Source organism: Sinocyclocheilus grahami, unplaced genomic scaffold, assembly GCF_001515645.1.
Source record: "Sinocyclocheilus grahami isolate Dianchi unplaced genomic scaffold, SAMN03320097.WGS_v1.1 scaffold70.1, whole genome shotgun sequence".
NCBI lineage: Eukaryota > Metazoa > Chordata > Actinopteri > Cypriniformes > Cyprinidae > Sinocyclocheilus > Sinocyclocheilus grahami.
In genome coordinates, this window is record NW_015505249.1 from 470,640 (window position 1) to 490,368 (window position 19,729).

The following is a 19,729-nucleotide window of genomic DNA, read 5'->3' on the forward strand; positions in this document are numbered from 1 at the left end:
AATCCTCATCTCCAGAGCTTAGCTCGCCCTCCGATGCAGCGATCGACATCCTGTCCTCTGCCTGTGTCCCGCACAAGATGCTGGACCCCGCCCTGTCCGAGGACCCAGCACGCTCGTCCGGAAGCACCAGGTGGTGCGACATGCTCGAGGAATGAGAGGCCCGCGGAGACGTACTCGACGGGGAAGCTCTCACTGTAACCCTCAGGTCTCCCTGACCATGAACCGAAGTAGCCCTCCGAGAACCAGAGGAGCTAGAGCGGGGCATGGCAAGGGGGATACCCCCCCGTTTAATGAGGAGGTATCTGGACCGCAATGTCGCGATGGTCATGTTCCCGCAGTGAGAACATGACTCATCCATGAGCGCTGCTTCAGCGTGCTGTAAGCCCAAGCACGAGAGGCAGTGATCATGACCGTCAGATGAAGGCAGGAAACGACCGCATCCAGAAACGCACGAGCGGGAAGCCATCTTTAAAAAGACGCCCGTCGCTCGTGAAGCTCTTTTAGAAATAGCTCTTTTAGAATTTTTGGAAACACTCTTTTAGAGAGAGCGCTGAAGCGCCCAGGGGAGGTCGCGGCAAGACCACAGAATGAAAGCTGCAGCCCGCCGAGATTTCAGCAGCCTGAATGGCAATCCCCGCTGATACGCCGTCACACCAACCCCAGCTGTTTCTCTTGAACACTCGCGGAGATTCGTCCTGTAGAAGGCTCGGCTCCGAAGCGAAAAGCTGATGTGCGTTTGCACGCGCTCTCCTTTTATACCCGCGCTGCGGGGCGGGGTGCGCGTGGCGAAACACGCACGCCAACTGTCATTGGCTTGTTTAGTTAACACTCGAAGGTGATTGGGCTCTCGGGCGAGATCCCAATTCGTCAGTCACTGACGTAACGTAGAACGTGACTGACTGAATGGGAACATGTAGCGCATTGTTGTTGTTGTTGTTCTGCCGGCACACCAAAAATGCAGCTTCTCAGTGACAACATAGGGATGCCGCTCGCATCATTCACAGTCGGGTTATTAGCAGAGAACAAAGAGCAGGACTTGAATTTCAGCGCGGGATTGTGGCTATTAATAACAATTGTACTCATTCCCGCAGGTTCCGCGCTTATAACATGATGACAGATGACGGAACGTATCATTTGCACGTGCTTTTGAGTCTTGAGAACTCACTCACGCGCTCTCATTTTCTGTATTTTTTATTAATACTAATTTCATATGATTGGTAACCTATTTGTCTTATTCTACTTCTTATTATATTGTTTTAAAAAGAAATTTTAAAAAGGTTATAAACATACATTTTTGAATTTGACATAGATGAAAAAGATGCCATTACAAAGGTAAAAAGAAAATACTCCTTGTACCCATGTACAAGGTTTAAAATGCTCATGAAATATTTTCAAAAAATACTGACGTTTTGAGCAGCTGCATGTTTGAGCTGCATTCCTCTAGGTCAAAGATGAAAAAATGGGATTTACAATAAAAAGTAATTTACAAAATAATTTTGACTTGAGTTTATTTATTAGTGAGTAACGTATCTTTTGAGTGAATGTGCCAATTTTTAATGTTAACAGGTTTTACCATTGTTATTACAACATTTATCCACTTTTTATTAATTTAAAAATTGAGAAATTCTTTCAAATTTAAATCTTGTACAAGAACTACAGCAAAAATCAGTTTGATGCATATTTTAGAAATATTTTAGAAATTGAATTTTGTTTATCACCAGTACCGACTTCAATGGATTTCATTAAATTCCTTTGAACACAACTGTTCATAACGGTCTAAATTTATTAAACCTACACATTCAAAACATTATTACTCTGAAATGTTTAATGTAAATGTTAAGTGTACGTGAAATGTTAAGTACTGTAAGGTCTTTCATGACACTACATATGCTGGGGTGTGAATTTGATAGGTGCTTGATATAAAATAAATGGTGCTTTAAAAAGTCCTTGAAAGTCCTTGAATCTGATGTTCATGAAAGAGTGGGAACCCTGTAAGTATTATTTAGTATTATAGGATGTAATTTAAAATATGAAAGGCACTTAATTAAATACTTGTAACTTAATTATGCACATTATGGCAATAAAATGTGTAACAGAACGAAAATGAAAAGTTACAGTGAGGGATTGAACTGTAGGGAGTTAAAAGGTTTTCACTCAAAGCTGTTTAAAGCAGGGTAATTGTCTGTAAATAAAACAAAAATTATTATAAATAAAGATGGAATAAAATATAAATATTAGATGAAAAAAATTTACTAAACGAGAACTAGAAATGTTAAGTTAAAGCACTAAAATTATTAACTGCAAATAAACTACAACATAATAAAAAAAAAATATATATATATATATATATATATATATATATATATACTGTATATATATAAAAAATAAAATAAATTCAACCTAAATAGTATTTAAAAATAAATAAATAAATGACAAAAGTACAGACTAAAATGACTGAAAATTAAACTAAAATTAAAATTAAAATGGAACTAAAACTAAAACTGAAATAAAAATAAATGGAACCCAAATATAATATAAGAAATACATGATAAAATTACAATTAAAAAAAATGAAATAAACTATATGAAACCTAAATAATATAAAAAAGAAAAAGTAATAAATTACAAAAGTAAATAACAAAATTACTAAAAATTAAACTTGAAAATAAAAACTGAAAATATAGAAATTAAAGCTAATTCAAAATATTAATAAAAACAACAGTAGTATATAATTAACACTATTTTAAAGTATCGGAAATGTTTTTGTGCCTTTCATGTTTTATCTTGACATTGAACGTTTGGCCATCACCCATTTGACCTTCAGATATGAGTCAGAGTCAGCTGGCAGTGCCTGTCCCGTTAAACGACATCCCGTCCTCCATCGCAGAGCTGCTCAACGAGGAGGAATGCTGGGAATTCAATATCCTGGAGCTGGAAGCAGCTACTCACAAGAGGTACCAGAAAGCGAGACTTTTCTTTGAGTAAATCTTGTTTTTAATGGGAAAAGTTCTGATTTGTTATAGTGTGTGTGTGTGTGTGTGTGTGTGTGTTTGCAGGCCACTTTCATACCTGGGGCTGAAGATCTTCTCTGCTTTTGGCGTGTGTGAGTTCCTGAACTGCACAGAGGCCACGTTGCGCTCGTGGCTGCAGGTGATCGAGGCTAATTACCACGCATCCAACTCCTACCACAACTCAACACATGCCGCAGACGTCCTGCACGCCACAGCCTACTTCCTGCGCAAGGACCGAGTCAAGGTAACCCTGACAACCAAACAGAATACAGAAATAAAAATGTCTCAATTTATACTTTGATCAAAAATGAAAACATCGGCCAAAGGTAAGAACAGCCTTTTTAAGGATTTATTAAGACTTATTTTGTTTACTTGTTTTGACCGTTCATCAGGCCTGAGTTTCAATACTAACTCATTTATTCAAAAGTATAGTTAACATTGTTGCAAATTTCTAAATAAATGTTTTCTTTTATTATTAATTATGCTAATATAAAAACCATTAAATTAATGTAAAATGTTATTTAAATTAAAAGTGTAATTTTTTTTTTTATTCCATTGTAAATAAATGTATAGTTTATAAAGTAATTTTATCAATTAAATATAATAATAAAGTTGTGCCATACATTTACAGTTTACCTCAGCCAAATAAACTGGATTGAATCTGAATTTTGTTTATATCGAATTAATTATATACAAGACTGATCAACTTATATGTGTCAATAACTAATTATACTTTTAATTTTAATATTTTAATATTTATTTATTTAATATTTTATGAACATGCATTTTTACAAATACTGTAAATTTTATATTTATATTAGATTATATTATTTAATATAAAATGAATTTAATAATAATATCATATTAAATTCAAATTCAAAATACATAAGTGTTCAAATTAAAATTAGAATTTTAATATTTAACATCATATTAGAGTAAAAAAAAAAAAATTATGTTAATGCTGTTAATGCAAACAAATTCTTAAAAAAAATAATAATAAACGGAACTAAAAAAAATAAGAACACCCAAAAAGCAAAAAAACTCATTAATTTATAGTATTTAATACTATTTTCTTGATATGTTGTTCAAAATTCACTCTAAAATGTTTAAAACAAAAATTGTGCATCATCTATTGATAAAGCCAGTTAAGTTGCCACAGTTATTGACTGATGCTGTTAATCTCATAAAACAGTCAGCCACTAATATTGAGCTGACCTAAACCATTTTGAGTTACTTCTAAAACTTACCTACGGTATCTGTGCTGTGTTTGCAGGGCAGTCTTGACCAGTTGGATGAAGTAGCGGCGCTGTTGGCAGCAACGGTCCATGACGTTGATCACCCGGGCCGCACCAACTCATTCCTGTGCAATGCAGGCAGCGATCTGGCCATTCTGTACAACGACACGGCCGTCCTGGAGAGTCACCACGCCGCTCTAGCGTTCCAGCTTACTGTACGAGACAGCAAGTGCAACATCTTCAAAAACATGGAAAGGTATCAGTGTCAGCTAAATCATACCTTTCATATGACTCACACTGATGCATGACTCAACTCTCTCAACCTCTCCATATTCAGGACTCAGTTTCGAACCCTACGGCAGGCCATAATAGACATGGTGCTGGCGACAGAAATGACGCGACACTTTGAACACGTCAACAAGTTCGTAAACAGCATCAACAAACCCATGAGTGCCATTGAGGAGACAAGCTCCAATGTAAGACACACAATACTGTTTTTCCATACTGTTTGAGTACAGTCTGACAAATGCAGATCTGCATGTGTTACAGAGTGAAGGCAGTGATTGTGAGGGTCAGGCCAGTATTCGCAACTCTCCTGAGAATCGTCTGTTAATTAAACGGATGCTGATTAAATGTGCCGATGTGGCCAATCCCTGCAGACCTCTGGAGCTCTGCATCGAATGGGCTGGTCGCATTTCAGAGGAATACTTTGCTCAGGTAAAAACATTCAGTCACAATTGCACATGCTTGCAATGTCTTTCGAATTTTTATTGTCATTTAACTTTAATAAAATGTTGTATTTCCAAGTAAAATACAGTGTTTCTGAAGTATAGTATGTAGCACTTGATTATCCCGATTGGACCACAAGAAATGAGTTGAAATAATTTTATTTTCTAATTGTATTGGGTAATTGATGAAAAGATTGATGAAAAAATAGAATTATTATGTGTATTTATTTATTACATTACATTTGACATAATATACAAAAGTTAATATTCAATTACTATTTCAATTTAAAATACATATACTGAATTTAAAATTCTAATTTTAATATTAATATTTAATTTGTAATATCTTTAATAGCTATATCTCAATATTTACTAACAGTTCCCTCAAAAAGGTTTAAAACCGAAATTATTTATTGCACACATTATCTATTGAAAAAGCTAGTTTTTGTTTTTTGATGAACAAAATATTTATTTATTAAATTATATTTGACATAATATACAAAAACTAATATTCAACAACTATTTCAATTCAAAATGCATGTGCTGAAATTTAAAGGATAATTTTAATATTAATATTTAATGTTAATTTGTAATATCTTAATAATTACTTAAAATTCACTCAAAAATGCTTCAAGCTGTAATTATCTATTGCACGCATTATCTATTGAAAAAGCCAGGTAAGATGCCACAGTTCTTGACTAATGCTGTTAATCTCAAAATGGCCAAATAATGGCAGATAAAATTGGTCAGCCACTAAATTGATATTAATAAAATATATATATATTTTTACAATAATTTGTCTTTGCTTTCTGTATTTGCGATCTCCTTCTTTCCTTAGACTGACGAGGAGAAAAGACAAGGTTTGCCGGTTGTCATGCCAGTGTTTGACCGGAATACCTGCAGCATTCCTAAATCCCAGATCTCATTTATCGACTATTTCATCACGGACATGTTTGATGCCTGGGATGGTAAATATACACACACGCACTACATAATACATAGCCATTCAAAAATTGGATATCTCAGTATTTATGTTTTGGCATTTGCTTTCAGCCTCATAGCAGTGTTATTTTAGTATCATTGAGATACACTTATGGTTTTTATTAATATTTTGAAGTAGTTTTTATTCTTATATTTTCTGCTTTCATTTTGATTTAAAAAGTTTTAGTAATTTTGTTGTGTATGTTGTTTCTTTTTTTAAATATGTAATATTTTTTATGTAAATATTTTTATTTCAGTTTATATTTTTTTATTCCAGTTATAGTTATTTTAATACATCAAGTAAAACTAAATAAGAAATGTATCCTCGGCAACTAGCTGAAATCAATCAAATTTAGTTAAAAAATGTAAAATATTTCATTTCAATGTTTATTTTATTTCAAATAAAACAACGCTTCCTCACAGCCAACTGAGAAAAAAAACAAGCACTCAAAAGACAGACAAAAGGTTTATTTGAAAATCATACATTGCTCTCATGTTGCCAGAAATAATCTTCAACTGGTTTATTAGATCTTGCCTTAGGTTTCCTGTAATATTTATGATGATTTTTATTTTGCAGCAAAATCATTGTGAATATAAAATAAATATGAAATATTTCACACAGCTCTACAACAAATCCAGAAAAAAATCACCAAACACTGAGTAGAAAATAATCATTCTAATACACAATAATGAGGAAGTATTTTGCATGTGTTTGGGAGAGAGACAGAGAGAGAGAGAGAATACTTTCCCAGGCATCTTTTGACTCATCTGGTTCTCCTAAAAGAGATGAAATGGTCCATTAGCAGCAGTAGATGTTGGACTGGAGGGGTTGAGAACGGGGGTTGTGTTAGATGGTTGCTGAGAGGTTGTGATAATGTTGAGCTGATTGTGGCGAGCTTTGGAAACTTTAGGTTCTGTGTTTCCCACTGAGCCAAACCCCGGAGAATAAACCTGCTTACTGTCAACACACAACAGCCGTGATGTCACGGAAACTTTAAAAATGGTGGAAAGGGGAAGGGGTGAGTGTGTGTGTGTATGTGAGAGAGAGAAAGAATGTGCATCTGTGTGTGTGTGTGTCTTTGATTTTCGTAGTCTGGGGTCAGGATGCAGTGAAGCAGAATCTCTTGAGCTCTCCGCAGATTTAGTTCCCAAGGTCACGATCAGGTCAGTTTATCATAGAGGAGCTGCGTGTGTGTGTGTGTGTCTGTGTGTCTGTGTGCGTGACAGATTCAGCAGGGGGCACAGAAAACATCCTCAGGAGGATGTACCAGAAATCTGAGCGTGTGTGCATATGTGTGAACATTCAAATTGCCATATTTACACTCATGCAAACAACACATACACTCAACCGTCTGCCAGAAACCAGTGCAGCCAAACAGATGGTGAGATGAGAAAGAAAAACATTAGAATTATCAACACTTGCTTACTGTTACATACTAGATAGATAGATAGATAGATAGATAGATAGATAGATAGGTTTTTATAAACAATTTTTTTAATTAACAATACATTTCTATAAAATGTTTATATAATTGTTTTAGATTTTTATATTTTATTATGAATTTATATTATTGTTTCCAAAAATATAAATATCATAAGATATAAATATAAATGGAATATACTTTAAAAACAATTAACTCAGATCAAAATCTAAAAAAACACACACACCCATAAAATATATAAAAAATAATTTAAGATTTTATTATTATTAATATTATTTTATTATCAGGCTATTGGCTGCTTATCATTTCCTATAGCTAATTTCTTCTCTCTCTTTCTCTCCCTATTTTAGCCTAATTTTAGTTTTTAGGTTATCTGTTATAGTATTCTATCTATATAACAATTGTTTATTTCCTAGAGCTAATTTCTCTCTCTCTTTCTCTCTTTCTCTCTCAGCCTTTGCCAGTTTGCCAGGTCTTATGGAGAATTTAGCGGAGAACTACAAATACTGGAAGAATTTGGATGAGATGAAATGTAAAAGCTTACGGCCTCCACCTCCTCCGTGACCCTCATGACTCTTACCGTCGAGGTCAAAGGTCAGAGGTTACGCCGTGAATGTAGCATCTCTACATGGCCTCCAAGTTTCCGTCCACTGAACATAGATCAGCAGCCCTGTTTCCCTGACGACGCTCCACCCCTAGTGACAATCACCCGGTAACAAGTGTAAAACAGACAAATGACAAAACGAATGCACTTTATCAGCAGACAGTCCTCTTCCAGCATCTTTTCACTTTCTTTTCTTCTCTTCTCTTTTAAAATCCATCTGTTCTCCCAGCTGTTTTTAATGATTTCTGGGCAGTGATTTTTTTGTAATGTCTGACACAAGAAGACAAAGACTGATCTTAGTCCAGTAGAGGACTGTATATACTATATGCGCTCAAATATGGAACTGAAACGTGAATGATCAGAGAGGTCTGTGTCTGTACATGTGCACACGTAACATTAACAGACATGTGGAATCACAGATCCAAATGCCAAAAGGGCTTTATTTGGAAGCAGAGTGTCAGTGAGACTGAGCTACTTGGGAAACCAAAAAGGACCCAGTAGCGAGCCCTGAGGCACGCCACATTTTCCCCACTATTGATTTGTTAAAATACAACACGGATATTTTGACAATATTGTTGACAGAAGCAAATGTCAAGTTGCCAAAATGGAAGAAATGAAGACACGTTTGTATTCGGATGATGAAACTGTATTGACCAGCACTGAACACGATTCAGTGTGCGAGAATGTAAAAACTGCGATGGATCAGCCCATTGTGGGCCGTCATAATTCCGGCACTTTCTGTATCAGAACAACTCAAGCCTTTCTCAGACTCCAAGGACTGGTGTGTAATAATCAATCATTTTGATATAAATAGCCAATAATAACAAAGAATATATTTCTCAGAAACACTGTATATCCAGACACATACTGTAATAACGTGAAGCTTGATGATGCGTGTGTGAGCAAAAGTGTGTTTGTTACGATGTGCATAGTGATGATAGTTATGATTTTTACATTTTACACATGACAGTTAACATTCCTAATTCACGCAACAGTCCGTACGGATGCAAAATTCCCTAATCTTCAGAGTTATACTGTGTGTAAACCTAAAGTCCAGCACAGTCTCATTATGAGACCACCGACACGGTGACGTTTGCTCATGCTGATATTTTAAGTGTTACACCATTTTTAAGTATTATTTATTTACAAATGAGCTCAGCTGTATATCACTGTTAGAATCTTTTACCATAGACACGCATCGCAGACGAGCTTCAAACGCTCACCTTTTGTAGGCCAAAAACCAGCGCCGAAGGTGCGTTTATAATCAAACACGATGATGAGTTTTAAACAGATGTTTGGCTGAAGCCGTTTCGACTGGAAAAAGAACTAGTTTAGATATCTTGTGTCACATGAGACATTTTTTTTTTTAAAAACCCAAATGTTTTTATTAAACGTAGCTATTGGTGTCATTTGTTATTTGCGCACCTCATTTTTATCGGGTTACATTTGGACACGTAGCTGAATTGCATTGGCTCGCAGACAGGCTTAGTAGGAATTTATTACATGTTTATATTCGGTCGACGTTCGGCCTTTTACTCTTTATTGTCGGAAAGGAGCTCTTGAGAACTTCATCTTCACAGCAAGTGTTCTAGAACACCAGCACGACACCACAGAAAGTTCTAGCACGTTCTGCATGGAGTGTTCTAAATGCGATGACATCATAATGACAAACCGTTCTGGCACGCATCACAAAGGCAGATGATTCCACAATGCCCTTGTAAGATGGCAGCAGTTGTTTTTGTTGTTCTTGGGTTGGCAGTGCATCACAGCGAGTGTTTTTAGGTGCTCCAGACAGCATTGTGCGGTTAAAGGTATGCGGTGCACATTCAGCAGCGTGCAGGGTTTTGATTTTTCCTCTTTCCTGTTCTCTCATCCTTCCTGATTCTATCCGTTTCCCTCCCTTTTTTCTTTAATGTGGTCACAAGGGTAGAACAGTGGTTTTGCTAGCCTGTATATGTCATGTATTACATATAATTTTGAAGCCTGTATATGTAATGTATTATATAAAGCATTCTTAATGCATTATAAAATTAGGATCAGTGGGTAGCAGCTAATGTTAAGATTTTAAAATCATCAGTATTGGTCTAAATCAGACAATATTGTAGCAAATAATACCAGGGATTATTTTTCCTAATTTAAAAAAAACTTTTTTATATGATATAAATATTCCAATGTAACCATTATGGTTTAACACATGAAATTGGTTTATGATTAAGGCATTATGCTATTTAAAAGTCTAATTGACTAATTAAATAAGCACTGTAATGTATTGCAAGTATGGCTATGTTTATGCTGAAGTACATAAAACTGATTTATTATATGAATGCATTAAGAATTCCTTTATAATATACTAGATATGCATGCTTAATAGAAATAATACTGGTTCTTTCAGACCCATTTTTGCCATTTATTTGGAACGCTACATATATGAATGCTGCAGCGCAAATTATGGCAGATGCTCTTGTCGTCCTCTAGTGGTAAATCTAGAGATCCACACACATTATTAAACTCAATTGATGCTGTTACATAGTTGTATATACAGTATATATATATATATATATCATGTGATATTGAAGACTGAAATAATGGCAAATGATGAATGAAGTAATTCATTTCACAATATTACTTATTTTATTATATTTTTATCAAATAAATGCAGCCTTTTCTGAACCGTTTATAAATAGTGTATTTATCATTTTCTTTACAAACAGAACATTTTTAAGTTGATTTGATTGATTTGATTTATTTTTACGCATATATTGCGTTAAAAAGTTTTAATGACTACTATTATTCTAAAATATGACAGTAGTCATAATAAAGAGTAAGTAGGTGTGTCCAAACGTTTGACTGGTAGAAAACACAAATGTGCCCTTTCTGGAGATGATAGCTCTCATTTTAGTGGTTCGCTGTACATCACTGCCAGTTCGGACATCCTGTAGAGCAAAATGAAATGAATTTCCATTCTACATTCCAGTCCATCGCGCGACTGTATTGACTGAACAAAGACACAGTAACCTGTAACGCACAGTGAACAGACACCAGTGGAGATTCGACTCCTCTCAGACGAGTCTGGATTTGGTCTGATTCCGGCTTTGGAGCCGACTGAGATAAAGCCATAGAACATTCTAGAACTAATCATAGAAATACAGGTCAGAAGATGATGCATCTATTCCCTCTTTTCCTGTCCTCCACCCTGCTCATCCTCTTTCTTCCTGTCTTTCTGTGTTGAAAAAGCTCCTGCATTATTCTGCTTCACAACCAAACATTATATACTGCATATTGCATTCTGACACACAGGGTTTCCAGGTCATTTAAAGTACAAAATGTAATCGGGGGAAACCCCTTTATAAGCTCAGATATTTTGATTATGAATTTATATAGACTCTTTTACAGATATTAATATGCAGTATAGAGTTTAGAGAGAATATTCAGGTTCATGCCTTAATCTCTATTATCAAACGCTTCTCGTTCACTTGTCAACACTGATGATGAGATTCATCACAAACCTGATTTGAAGTACAGAGTGACTGTACAATGTGACCATGTGATTGTTTCCTTCCAAAGGTCCATTGTAATATTAAGATGATGATGATTAGTAGTTGTTCTGGTGGTGGTTGGTTAATTTGGTTACTGGTGGTTTAGTTTGTTGTTGAATGTTTAGTGATGAAGATGTGCTTAAAAGAACAGTCTGGCTTCAATACATGTTTCATCAACAGTATTTGGAGCATGATGTTGATTATCATTGTTGAAAATCATTTTGACTCGTCCCTCTTTTTTTTAATAAAACATAAAAGATAGATAGATAGATAGATAGATAGATAGATAGATAGATAGATAGATAGATAGATAGATAGATAGATAGATAGATAGGTTTTTATAAACAATTTTTTTAATTAACAATACATTTCTATAAAATGTTTATATAATTGTTTTAGATTTTTATATTTTATTATGAATTTATATTATTGTTTCCAAAAATATAAATATCATAAGATATAAATATAAATGGAATATACTTTAAAAACAATTAACTCAGATCAAAATCTAAAAAAACACACACACCCATAAAATATATAAAAAATAATTTAAGATTTTATTATTATTAATATTATTTTATTATCAGGCTATTGGCTGCTTATCATTTCCTATAGCTAATTTCTTCTCTCTCTTTCTCTCCCTATTTTAGCCTAATTTTAGTTTTTAGGTTATCTGTTATAGTATTCTATCTATATAACAATTGTTTATTTCCTAGAGCTAATTTCTCTCTCTCTTTCTCTCTTTCTCTCTCAGCCTTTGCCAGTTTGCCAGGTCTTATGGAGAATTTAGCGGAGAACTACAAATACTGGAAGAATTTGGATGAGATGAAATGTAAAAGCTTACGGCCTCCACCTCCTCCGTGACCCTCATGACTCTTACCGTCGAGGTCAAAGGTCAGAGGTTATGCCGTGAATGTAGCATCTCTACCTGGCCTCCAAGTTTCCGTCCACTGAACATAGATCAGCAGCCCTGTTTCCCTGACGACGCTCCACCCCTAGTGACAATCACCCGGTAACAAGTGTAAAACAGACAAATGACAAAACGAATGCACTTTATCAGCAGACAGTCCTCTTCCAGCATCTTTTCACTTTCTTTTCTTCTCTTCTCTTTTAAAATCCATCTGTTCTCCCAGCTGTTTTTAATGATTTCTGGGCAGTGATTTTTTTGTAATGTCTGACACAAGAAGACAAAGACTGATCTTAGTCCAGTAGAGGACTGTATATACTATATGCGCTCAAATATGGAACTGAAACGTGAATGATCAGAGAGGTCTGTGTCTGTACATGTGCACACGTAACATTAACAGACATGTGGAATCACAGATCCAAATGCCAAAAGGGCTTTATTTGGAAGCAGAGTGTCAGTGAGACTGAGCTACTTGGGAAACCAAAAAGGACCCAGTAGCGAGCCCTGAGGCACGCCACATTTTCCCCACTATTGATTTGTTAAAATACAACACGGATATTTTGACAATATTGTTGACAGAAGCAAATGTCAAGTTGCCAAAATGGAAGAAATGAAGACACGTTTGTATTCGGATGATGAAACTGTATTGACCAGCACTGAACACGATTCAGTGTGCGAGAATGTAAAAACTGCGATGGATCAGCCCATTGTGGGCCGTCATAATTCCGGCACTTTCTGTATCAGAACAACTCAAGCCTTTCTCAGACTCCAAGGACTGGTGTGTAATAATCAATCATTTTGATATAAATAGCCAATAATAACAAAGAATATATTTCTCAGAAACACTGTATATCCAGACACATACTGTAATAACGTGAAGCTTGATGATGCGTGTGTGAGCAAAAGTGTGTTTGTTACGATGTGCATAGTGATGATAGTTATGATTTTTACATTTTACACATGACAGTTAACATTCCTAATTCACGCAACAGTCCGTACGGATGCAAAATTCCCTAATCTTCAGAGTTATACTGTGTGTAAACCTAAAGTCCAGCACAGTCTCATTATGAGACCACCGACACGGTGACGTTTGCTCATGCTGATATTTTAAGTGTTACACCATTTTTAAGTATTATTTATTTACAAATGAGCTCAGCTGTATATCACTGTTAGAATCTTTTACCATAGACACGCATCGCAGACGAGCTTCAAACGCTCACCTTTTGTAGGCCAAAAACCAGCGCCGAAGGTGCGTTTATAATCAAACACGATGATGAGTTTTAAACAGATGTTTGGCTGAAGCCGTTTCGACTGGAAAAAGAACTAGTTTAGATATCTTGTGTCACATGAGACATTTTTTTTTTTAAAAACCCAAATGTTTTTATTAAACGTAGCTATTGGTGTCATTTGTTATTTGCGCACCTCATTTTTATCGGGTTACATTTGGACACGTAGCTGAATTGCATTGGCTCGCAGACAGGCTTAGTAGGAATTTATTACATGTTTATATTCGGTCGACGTTCGGCCTTTTACTCTTTATTGTCGGAAAGGAGCTCTTGAGAACTTCATCTTCACAGCAAGTGTTCTAGAACACCAGCACGACACCACAGAGAGTTCTAGCACGTTCTGCATGGAGTGTTCTAAATGCGATGACATCATAATGACAAACCGTTCTGGCACGCATCACAAAGGCAGATGATTCCACAATGCCCTTGTAAGATGGCAGCAGTTGTTTTTGTTGTTCTTGGGTTGGCAGTGCATCACAGCGAGTGTTTTTAGGTGCTCCAGACAGCATTGTGCGGTTAAAGGTATGCGGTGCACATTCAGCAGCGTGCAGGGTTTTGATTTTTCCTCTTTCCTGTTCTCTCATCCTTCCTGATTCTATCCGTTTCCCTCCCTTTTTTCTTTAATGTGGTCACAAGGGTAGAACAGTGGTTTTGCTAGCCTGTATATGTCATGTATTACATATAATTTTGAAGCCTGTATATGTAATGTATTATATAAAGCATTCTTAATGCATTATAAAATTAGGATCAGTGGGTAGCAGCTAATGTTAAGATTTTAAAATCATCAGTATTGGTCTAAATCAGACAATATTGTAGCAAATAATACCAGGGATTATTTTTCCTAATTTAAAAAAAACTTTTTTATATGATATAAATATTCCAATGTAACCATTATGGTTTAACACATGAAATTGGTTTATGATTAAGGCATTATGCTATTTAAAAGTCTAATTGACTAATTAAATAAGCACTGTAATGTATTGCAAGTATGGCTATGTTTATGCTGAAGTACATAAAACTGATTTATTATATGAATGCATTAAGAATTCCTTTATAATATACTAGATATGCATGCTTAATAGAAATAATACTGGTTCTTTCAGACCCATTTTTGCCATTTATTTGGAACGCTACATATATGAATGCTGCAGCGCAAATTATGGCAGATGCTCTTGTCGTCCTCTAGTGGTAAATCTAGAGATCCACACACATTATTAAACTCAATTGATGCTGTTACATAGTTGTATATACAGTATATATATATATATATCATGTGATATTGAAGACTGAAATAATGGCAAATGATGAATGAAGTAATTCATTTCACAATATTACTTATTTTATTATATTTTTATCAAATAAATGCAGCCTTTTCTGAACCGTTTATAAATAGTGTATTTATCATTTTCTTTACAAACAGAACATTTTTAAGTTGATTTGATTGATTTGATTTATTTTTACGCATATATTGCGTTAAAAAGTTTTAATGACTACTATTATTCTAAAATATGACAGTAGTCATAATAAAGAGTAAGTAGGTGTGTCCAAACGTTTGACTGGTAGAAAACACAAATGTGCCCTTTCTGGAGATGATAGCTCTCATTTTAGTGGTTCGCTGTACATCACTGCCAGTTCGGACATCCTGTAGAGCAAAATGAAATGAATTTCCATTCTACATTCCAGTCCATCGCGCGACTGTATTGACTGAACAAAGACACAGTAACCTGTAACGCACAGTGAACAGACACCAGTGGAGATTCGACTCCTCTCAGACGAGTCTGGATTTGGTCTGATTCCGGCTTTGGAGCCGACTGAGATAAAGCCATAGAACATTCTAGAACTAATCATAGAAATACAGGTCAGAAGATGATGCATCTATTCCCTCTTTTCCTGTCCTCCACCCTGCTCATCCTCTTTCTTCCTGTCTTTCTGTGTTGAAAAAGCTCCTGCATTATCCTGCTTCACAACCAAACATTATATACTGCATATTGCATTCTGACACACAGGGTTTCCAGGTCATTTAAAGTACAAAATGTAATCGGGGGAAACCCCTTTATAAGCTCAGATATTTCGATTATGAATTTATATAGACTCTTTTACAGATATTAATATGCAGTATAGAGTTTAGAGAGAATATTCAGGTTCATGCCTTAATCTCTATTATCAAACGCTTCTCGTTCACTTGTCAACACTGATGATGAGATTCATCACAAACCTGATTTGAAGTACAGAGTGACTGTACAATGTGACCATGTGATTGTTTCCTTCCAAAGGTCCATTGTAATATTAAGATGATGATGATTAGTAGTTGTTCTGGTGGTGGTTGGTTAATTTGGTTACTGGTGGTTTAGTTTGTTGTTGAATGTTTAGTGATGAAGATGTGCTTAAAAGAACAGTCTGGCTTCAATACATGTTTCATCAACAGTATTTGGAGCATGATGTTGATTATCATTGTTGAAAATCATTTTGACTCGTCCCTCTTTTTTTTAATAAAACATAAATAAAATGTATGAATTATTTAAAAATAAAAATAAATTTTTTTTTAAAGCAAATATAGTAGTTACAGTAGTTTACTTAAAAGTTCCAAATGATTTATACAATCAGAAATGTAAAGCTTATGTTTATATAAAATATGTATAATGAGTAACTAAAGCATAAAGAATTAGTACTCCCATAATAGCGATATTTATTAATGTCTTCATATCAAGGACAGTTTTCACATTTACACATTTGAATATTTAGTTTGACGTTTTGTCAACTAAAATATTTTCATTGTCAAATTACACTAGAAACTGATTAAAATGAATGAATGACAATGAAACACTGACTGGATTAAAGTAATATTTTCATCAAGACAAAAAGCATGATTAATTAATTATGATTATGATGCTTCAGTAGATTAAAATATATATTGTCATTTTATTTTTTTTAAAGCAAATAGTGTACCTAAAAGTTCCAGAGTGCTTAAAATCAGAAATGTAAAGCTCATGTTTTTTAATAATTTATAATTATAATATTAAAATAATAATAATATAATTTATAGTATTATATCTGTAAAAGTAAAACAAAATTGTTCAGCTGGAACTATTTTTCTAGATGGATTTAAGCATTACTGATGTTACGCTTGCATTTGATTTCTGGTGTCATATTTTGCTTTCTATTTTACATTTTTTTTAAACAGGAATAAAAAAGAGAGACGAATCAGAGTTATTTTTGATTTGAAGTCAATATGTTGCCATAAATGCTGTCGCGAGCCAGAACATTTCATTGGAGATGGTTAGTGTATCTTATAGTTTCACCCATTCGGTTCATTTTTAATTTCAGCTGCATCTTATTTCAGGTTTAAATTGACTTCCTATCTTCAGAGTGAAGGTGGCAGAATCGCTCAGGCTCATGTGAAGCGCTCATGCTCCATCCATTATCTGTTATGAAACAACTTTTCAACTACCTGAAGTATTAGAAATCCCTTGTGTAATAATTCATGACTGATCAGCCCATAGTCAAATCTGAACGTTTGTGAATCTTTTTAAAGTGTCATCCATCACGCGTCACCCTCATGATCAAAGGGCTCGCTATTAGCATACCATGATGACCTCACAATGACATTATAACCGGGGGCGGGGCTTGAGACAGCCTGGGGCCGGTTGCATAAACTGTTTAGACTAGTCTTAAAAAGTGCCATCTAAAAAATGTTCTTTAAGACTGGTCATAACTTTTTTAATTCAGTTATGAAAAGGTAGATTGGTCTTATTTGTAGTGGAAAGGTAAGACTGGTTTGCCCTTGGCAACTGCTAGTTGGTCAAACTAGTTCTTAAGACACAGTCTTAACATGGTGACTAAGTTTATGCAACTGGCCCCAGTTCGATTAGCGAGCGTGAACTGAACCGTTGAGTGCAGATTTTGTGCCAATTACTGTATTTTTGAAGTACGGGGAATGAACACTAGCATCATCCCTTGCGCAAATGTAGAGAAACTATTTTTTATTGAACAAATACATCACTGAAAGACAAAATGGTCACATGCCATTTAACAGGTATGTTTCGTCGAAGGATTTTATTTTATTGTATTGTCAGTTGTACAAAAAAAACTGATTCTATGTTGCATAAAATGTCTGTTTGCTTCGTTTACTTCTGTTTGATTCTGTCTCTGCATCTGCTGTCGTTTGGAGACGCCACTCCAACTCTGAAACCATTGTGTTTGTGAGACACACACAACAATAAAAATTTGCAATAAAGTGGTTTTGATTGAATTTACAGACACACCAAGCTTTAATCAGTTTAGTCAATTAAAAGAAACACACAAGCATACATTCAAGAATCACAATGATAACACTTTACTAGCTTGGTTTCATTTGTTAACATTAGTTAGCTATTAAACACCAACAAAAAATGAACTACACAAGTTTAAATGAACATTAAGCGGTTATTACTATATCATTACATATATTTTTATTTGCGTTTTAGTATATCCAGTTAAACTAAATGAAAATGAGAACTAGTTTTGACAACTAGCTGAAATAAAATACTTTAACGTTTAAGCAACAAAAATATTTTTTTACAATTTTAGTTTTAGTTAGCGATCATAACCATATACTGTGATCTAACAAACAACTGTATTTATAACAAATGAGACTTTATTGTAAAGTGTTATTGCACTTTTTTTTTTAATGTAAAATGACAAACACATTGATCACAATATGTACATCCTTACAGACATTTACTATAAGACACTGATTTCATAAAAGCATCAAATTAAAATCACAACATCATAAGCATTTTATCATACCGAAACAATGTGAAGTTAAAACACTGATGTGACGAAGCTTTGCAGATGTTAGTAAGGCAAAGAAAGGTGTTCGTATTTAAAACACAGCCTGGGCCGTGAGAGACTTTGAGCTTCAGAGATGATGATGAGGATGATGATGATGATGGGGAAAGGGTTTGAAGATCGGATCACAGTTCCTGGTTTTCCTCGAGTTTCTGGAAGACAGCGAGACTGCGGAGCTGAGACTGTAGCTCTCCATCCTTCCAGATGATGAGCAGGTGATCGCTAGAGCAGGTGACCAGACCCTTCTCCTTGAAACGTCTGCAACACAAGACCCACTCCTTTACTTACATTGTGTTGATTCAAACTTTTTAGAGATTAAAAAAAAAAAAACGGAAAAAGCAGATGTCTGAATTACCCAAACCAGCCCAAAATAATGCGCTAAGCATGTAAAATAAAAGAATAATAATGAATTTACACTTCACATACTGATTTAAAATCTAAACCAAACTCAAACAAAGCGCATGAAACTGATTAAAGTGTGCATTCTTTTGCTGCCTCAGTAGATTCAAGGCAATGGTTTTATCAGCAGTCATATGTGGCTCTCTGTGACCTTGACACTACTGGAGCCAATCTCTAGCAGCGACAGGAACTACAGCATTCTTACACTTTATACACAGAACTAATAATAGAAGTGTAGGTCATCAGATGATGTCTCTATTCCCCTCTCTTCCGGTCTTGTACAGTTAAAAAAGCTACTGTGGCTCCTGTTTGCAGGCACTGATTTGCCACAACAATATTTTTATTTTATATTAGTATATATTATATTAGTGCTGTGAAACGATTAATCGCATCCAAAATTAAAGTTTTTGTTTACATAATGTGTGTGTGTGTACTGTGTATATTTATTATGTATATATAAATACACACACATGCATGTATACATTTCAGAAAAATATGTTACTTTTATATATTAAATATATTTATATATGATATAATTTATATGAATATAAATATATACATGTAAATATTTTCAAAATATATGCTGTATGTGTGTGTCTTTATATGCACAAAATAAATATATACAGTACACACACATATACTATTGTACACAAAAACTTTTATTTTGGATGCGATTAATCGGTTGACAGCACTAATATATATATATATATATATATATACACATTCACTGAATGGAGCTATTTTTGATGTTTTATAGACCTTGAACGATAAAAT

At 34.6% G+C, this 19,729-nt stretch overlaps 1 protein-coding gene and 1 pseudogene across 1 annotated transcript in view; one reads left to right on the plus strand and one right to left on the minus strand.

Annotated features, from left to right (window-relative positions):
* Positions 1-9,360, plus strand: part of LOC107585427 (high affinity cAMP-specific and IBMX-insensitive 3',5'-cyclic phosphodiesterase 8B-like) — a 53,542-nt gene extending 44,182 nt beyond the window's left edge. The window contains exons 10-16 of the mRNA XM_016272445.1: positions 2,820-2,953; positions 3,056-3,254; positions 4,284-4,501; positions 4,583-4,721; positions 4,795-4,962; positions 5,812-5,941; positions 7,851-9,360. Of these exons, the coding sequence (XP_016127931.1) occupies positions 2,820-2,953; positions 3,056-3,254; positions 4,284-4,501; positions 4,583-4,721; positions 4,795-4,962; positions 5,812-5,941; positions 7,851-7,960 (1,098 nt within the window). The 3' untranslated portion in view covers positions 7,961-9,360. The remainder of the gene's footprint in view (positions 1-2,819; positions 2,954-3,055; positions 3,255-4,283; positions 4,502-4,582; positions 4,722-4,794; positions 4,963-5,811; positions 5,942-7,850) is intronic.
* A 9,321-nt stretch (positions 9,361-18,681) lies between these two features.
* LOC107585383 (WD repeat-containing protein 41-like) overlaps positions 18,682-19,729 on the minus strand; it is a 10,412-nt pseudogene continuing 9,364 nt past the window's right edge.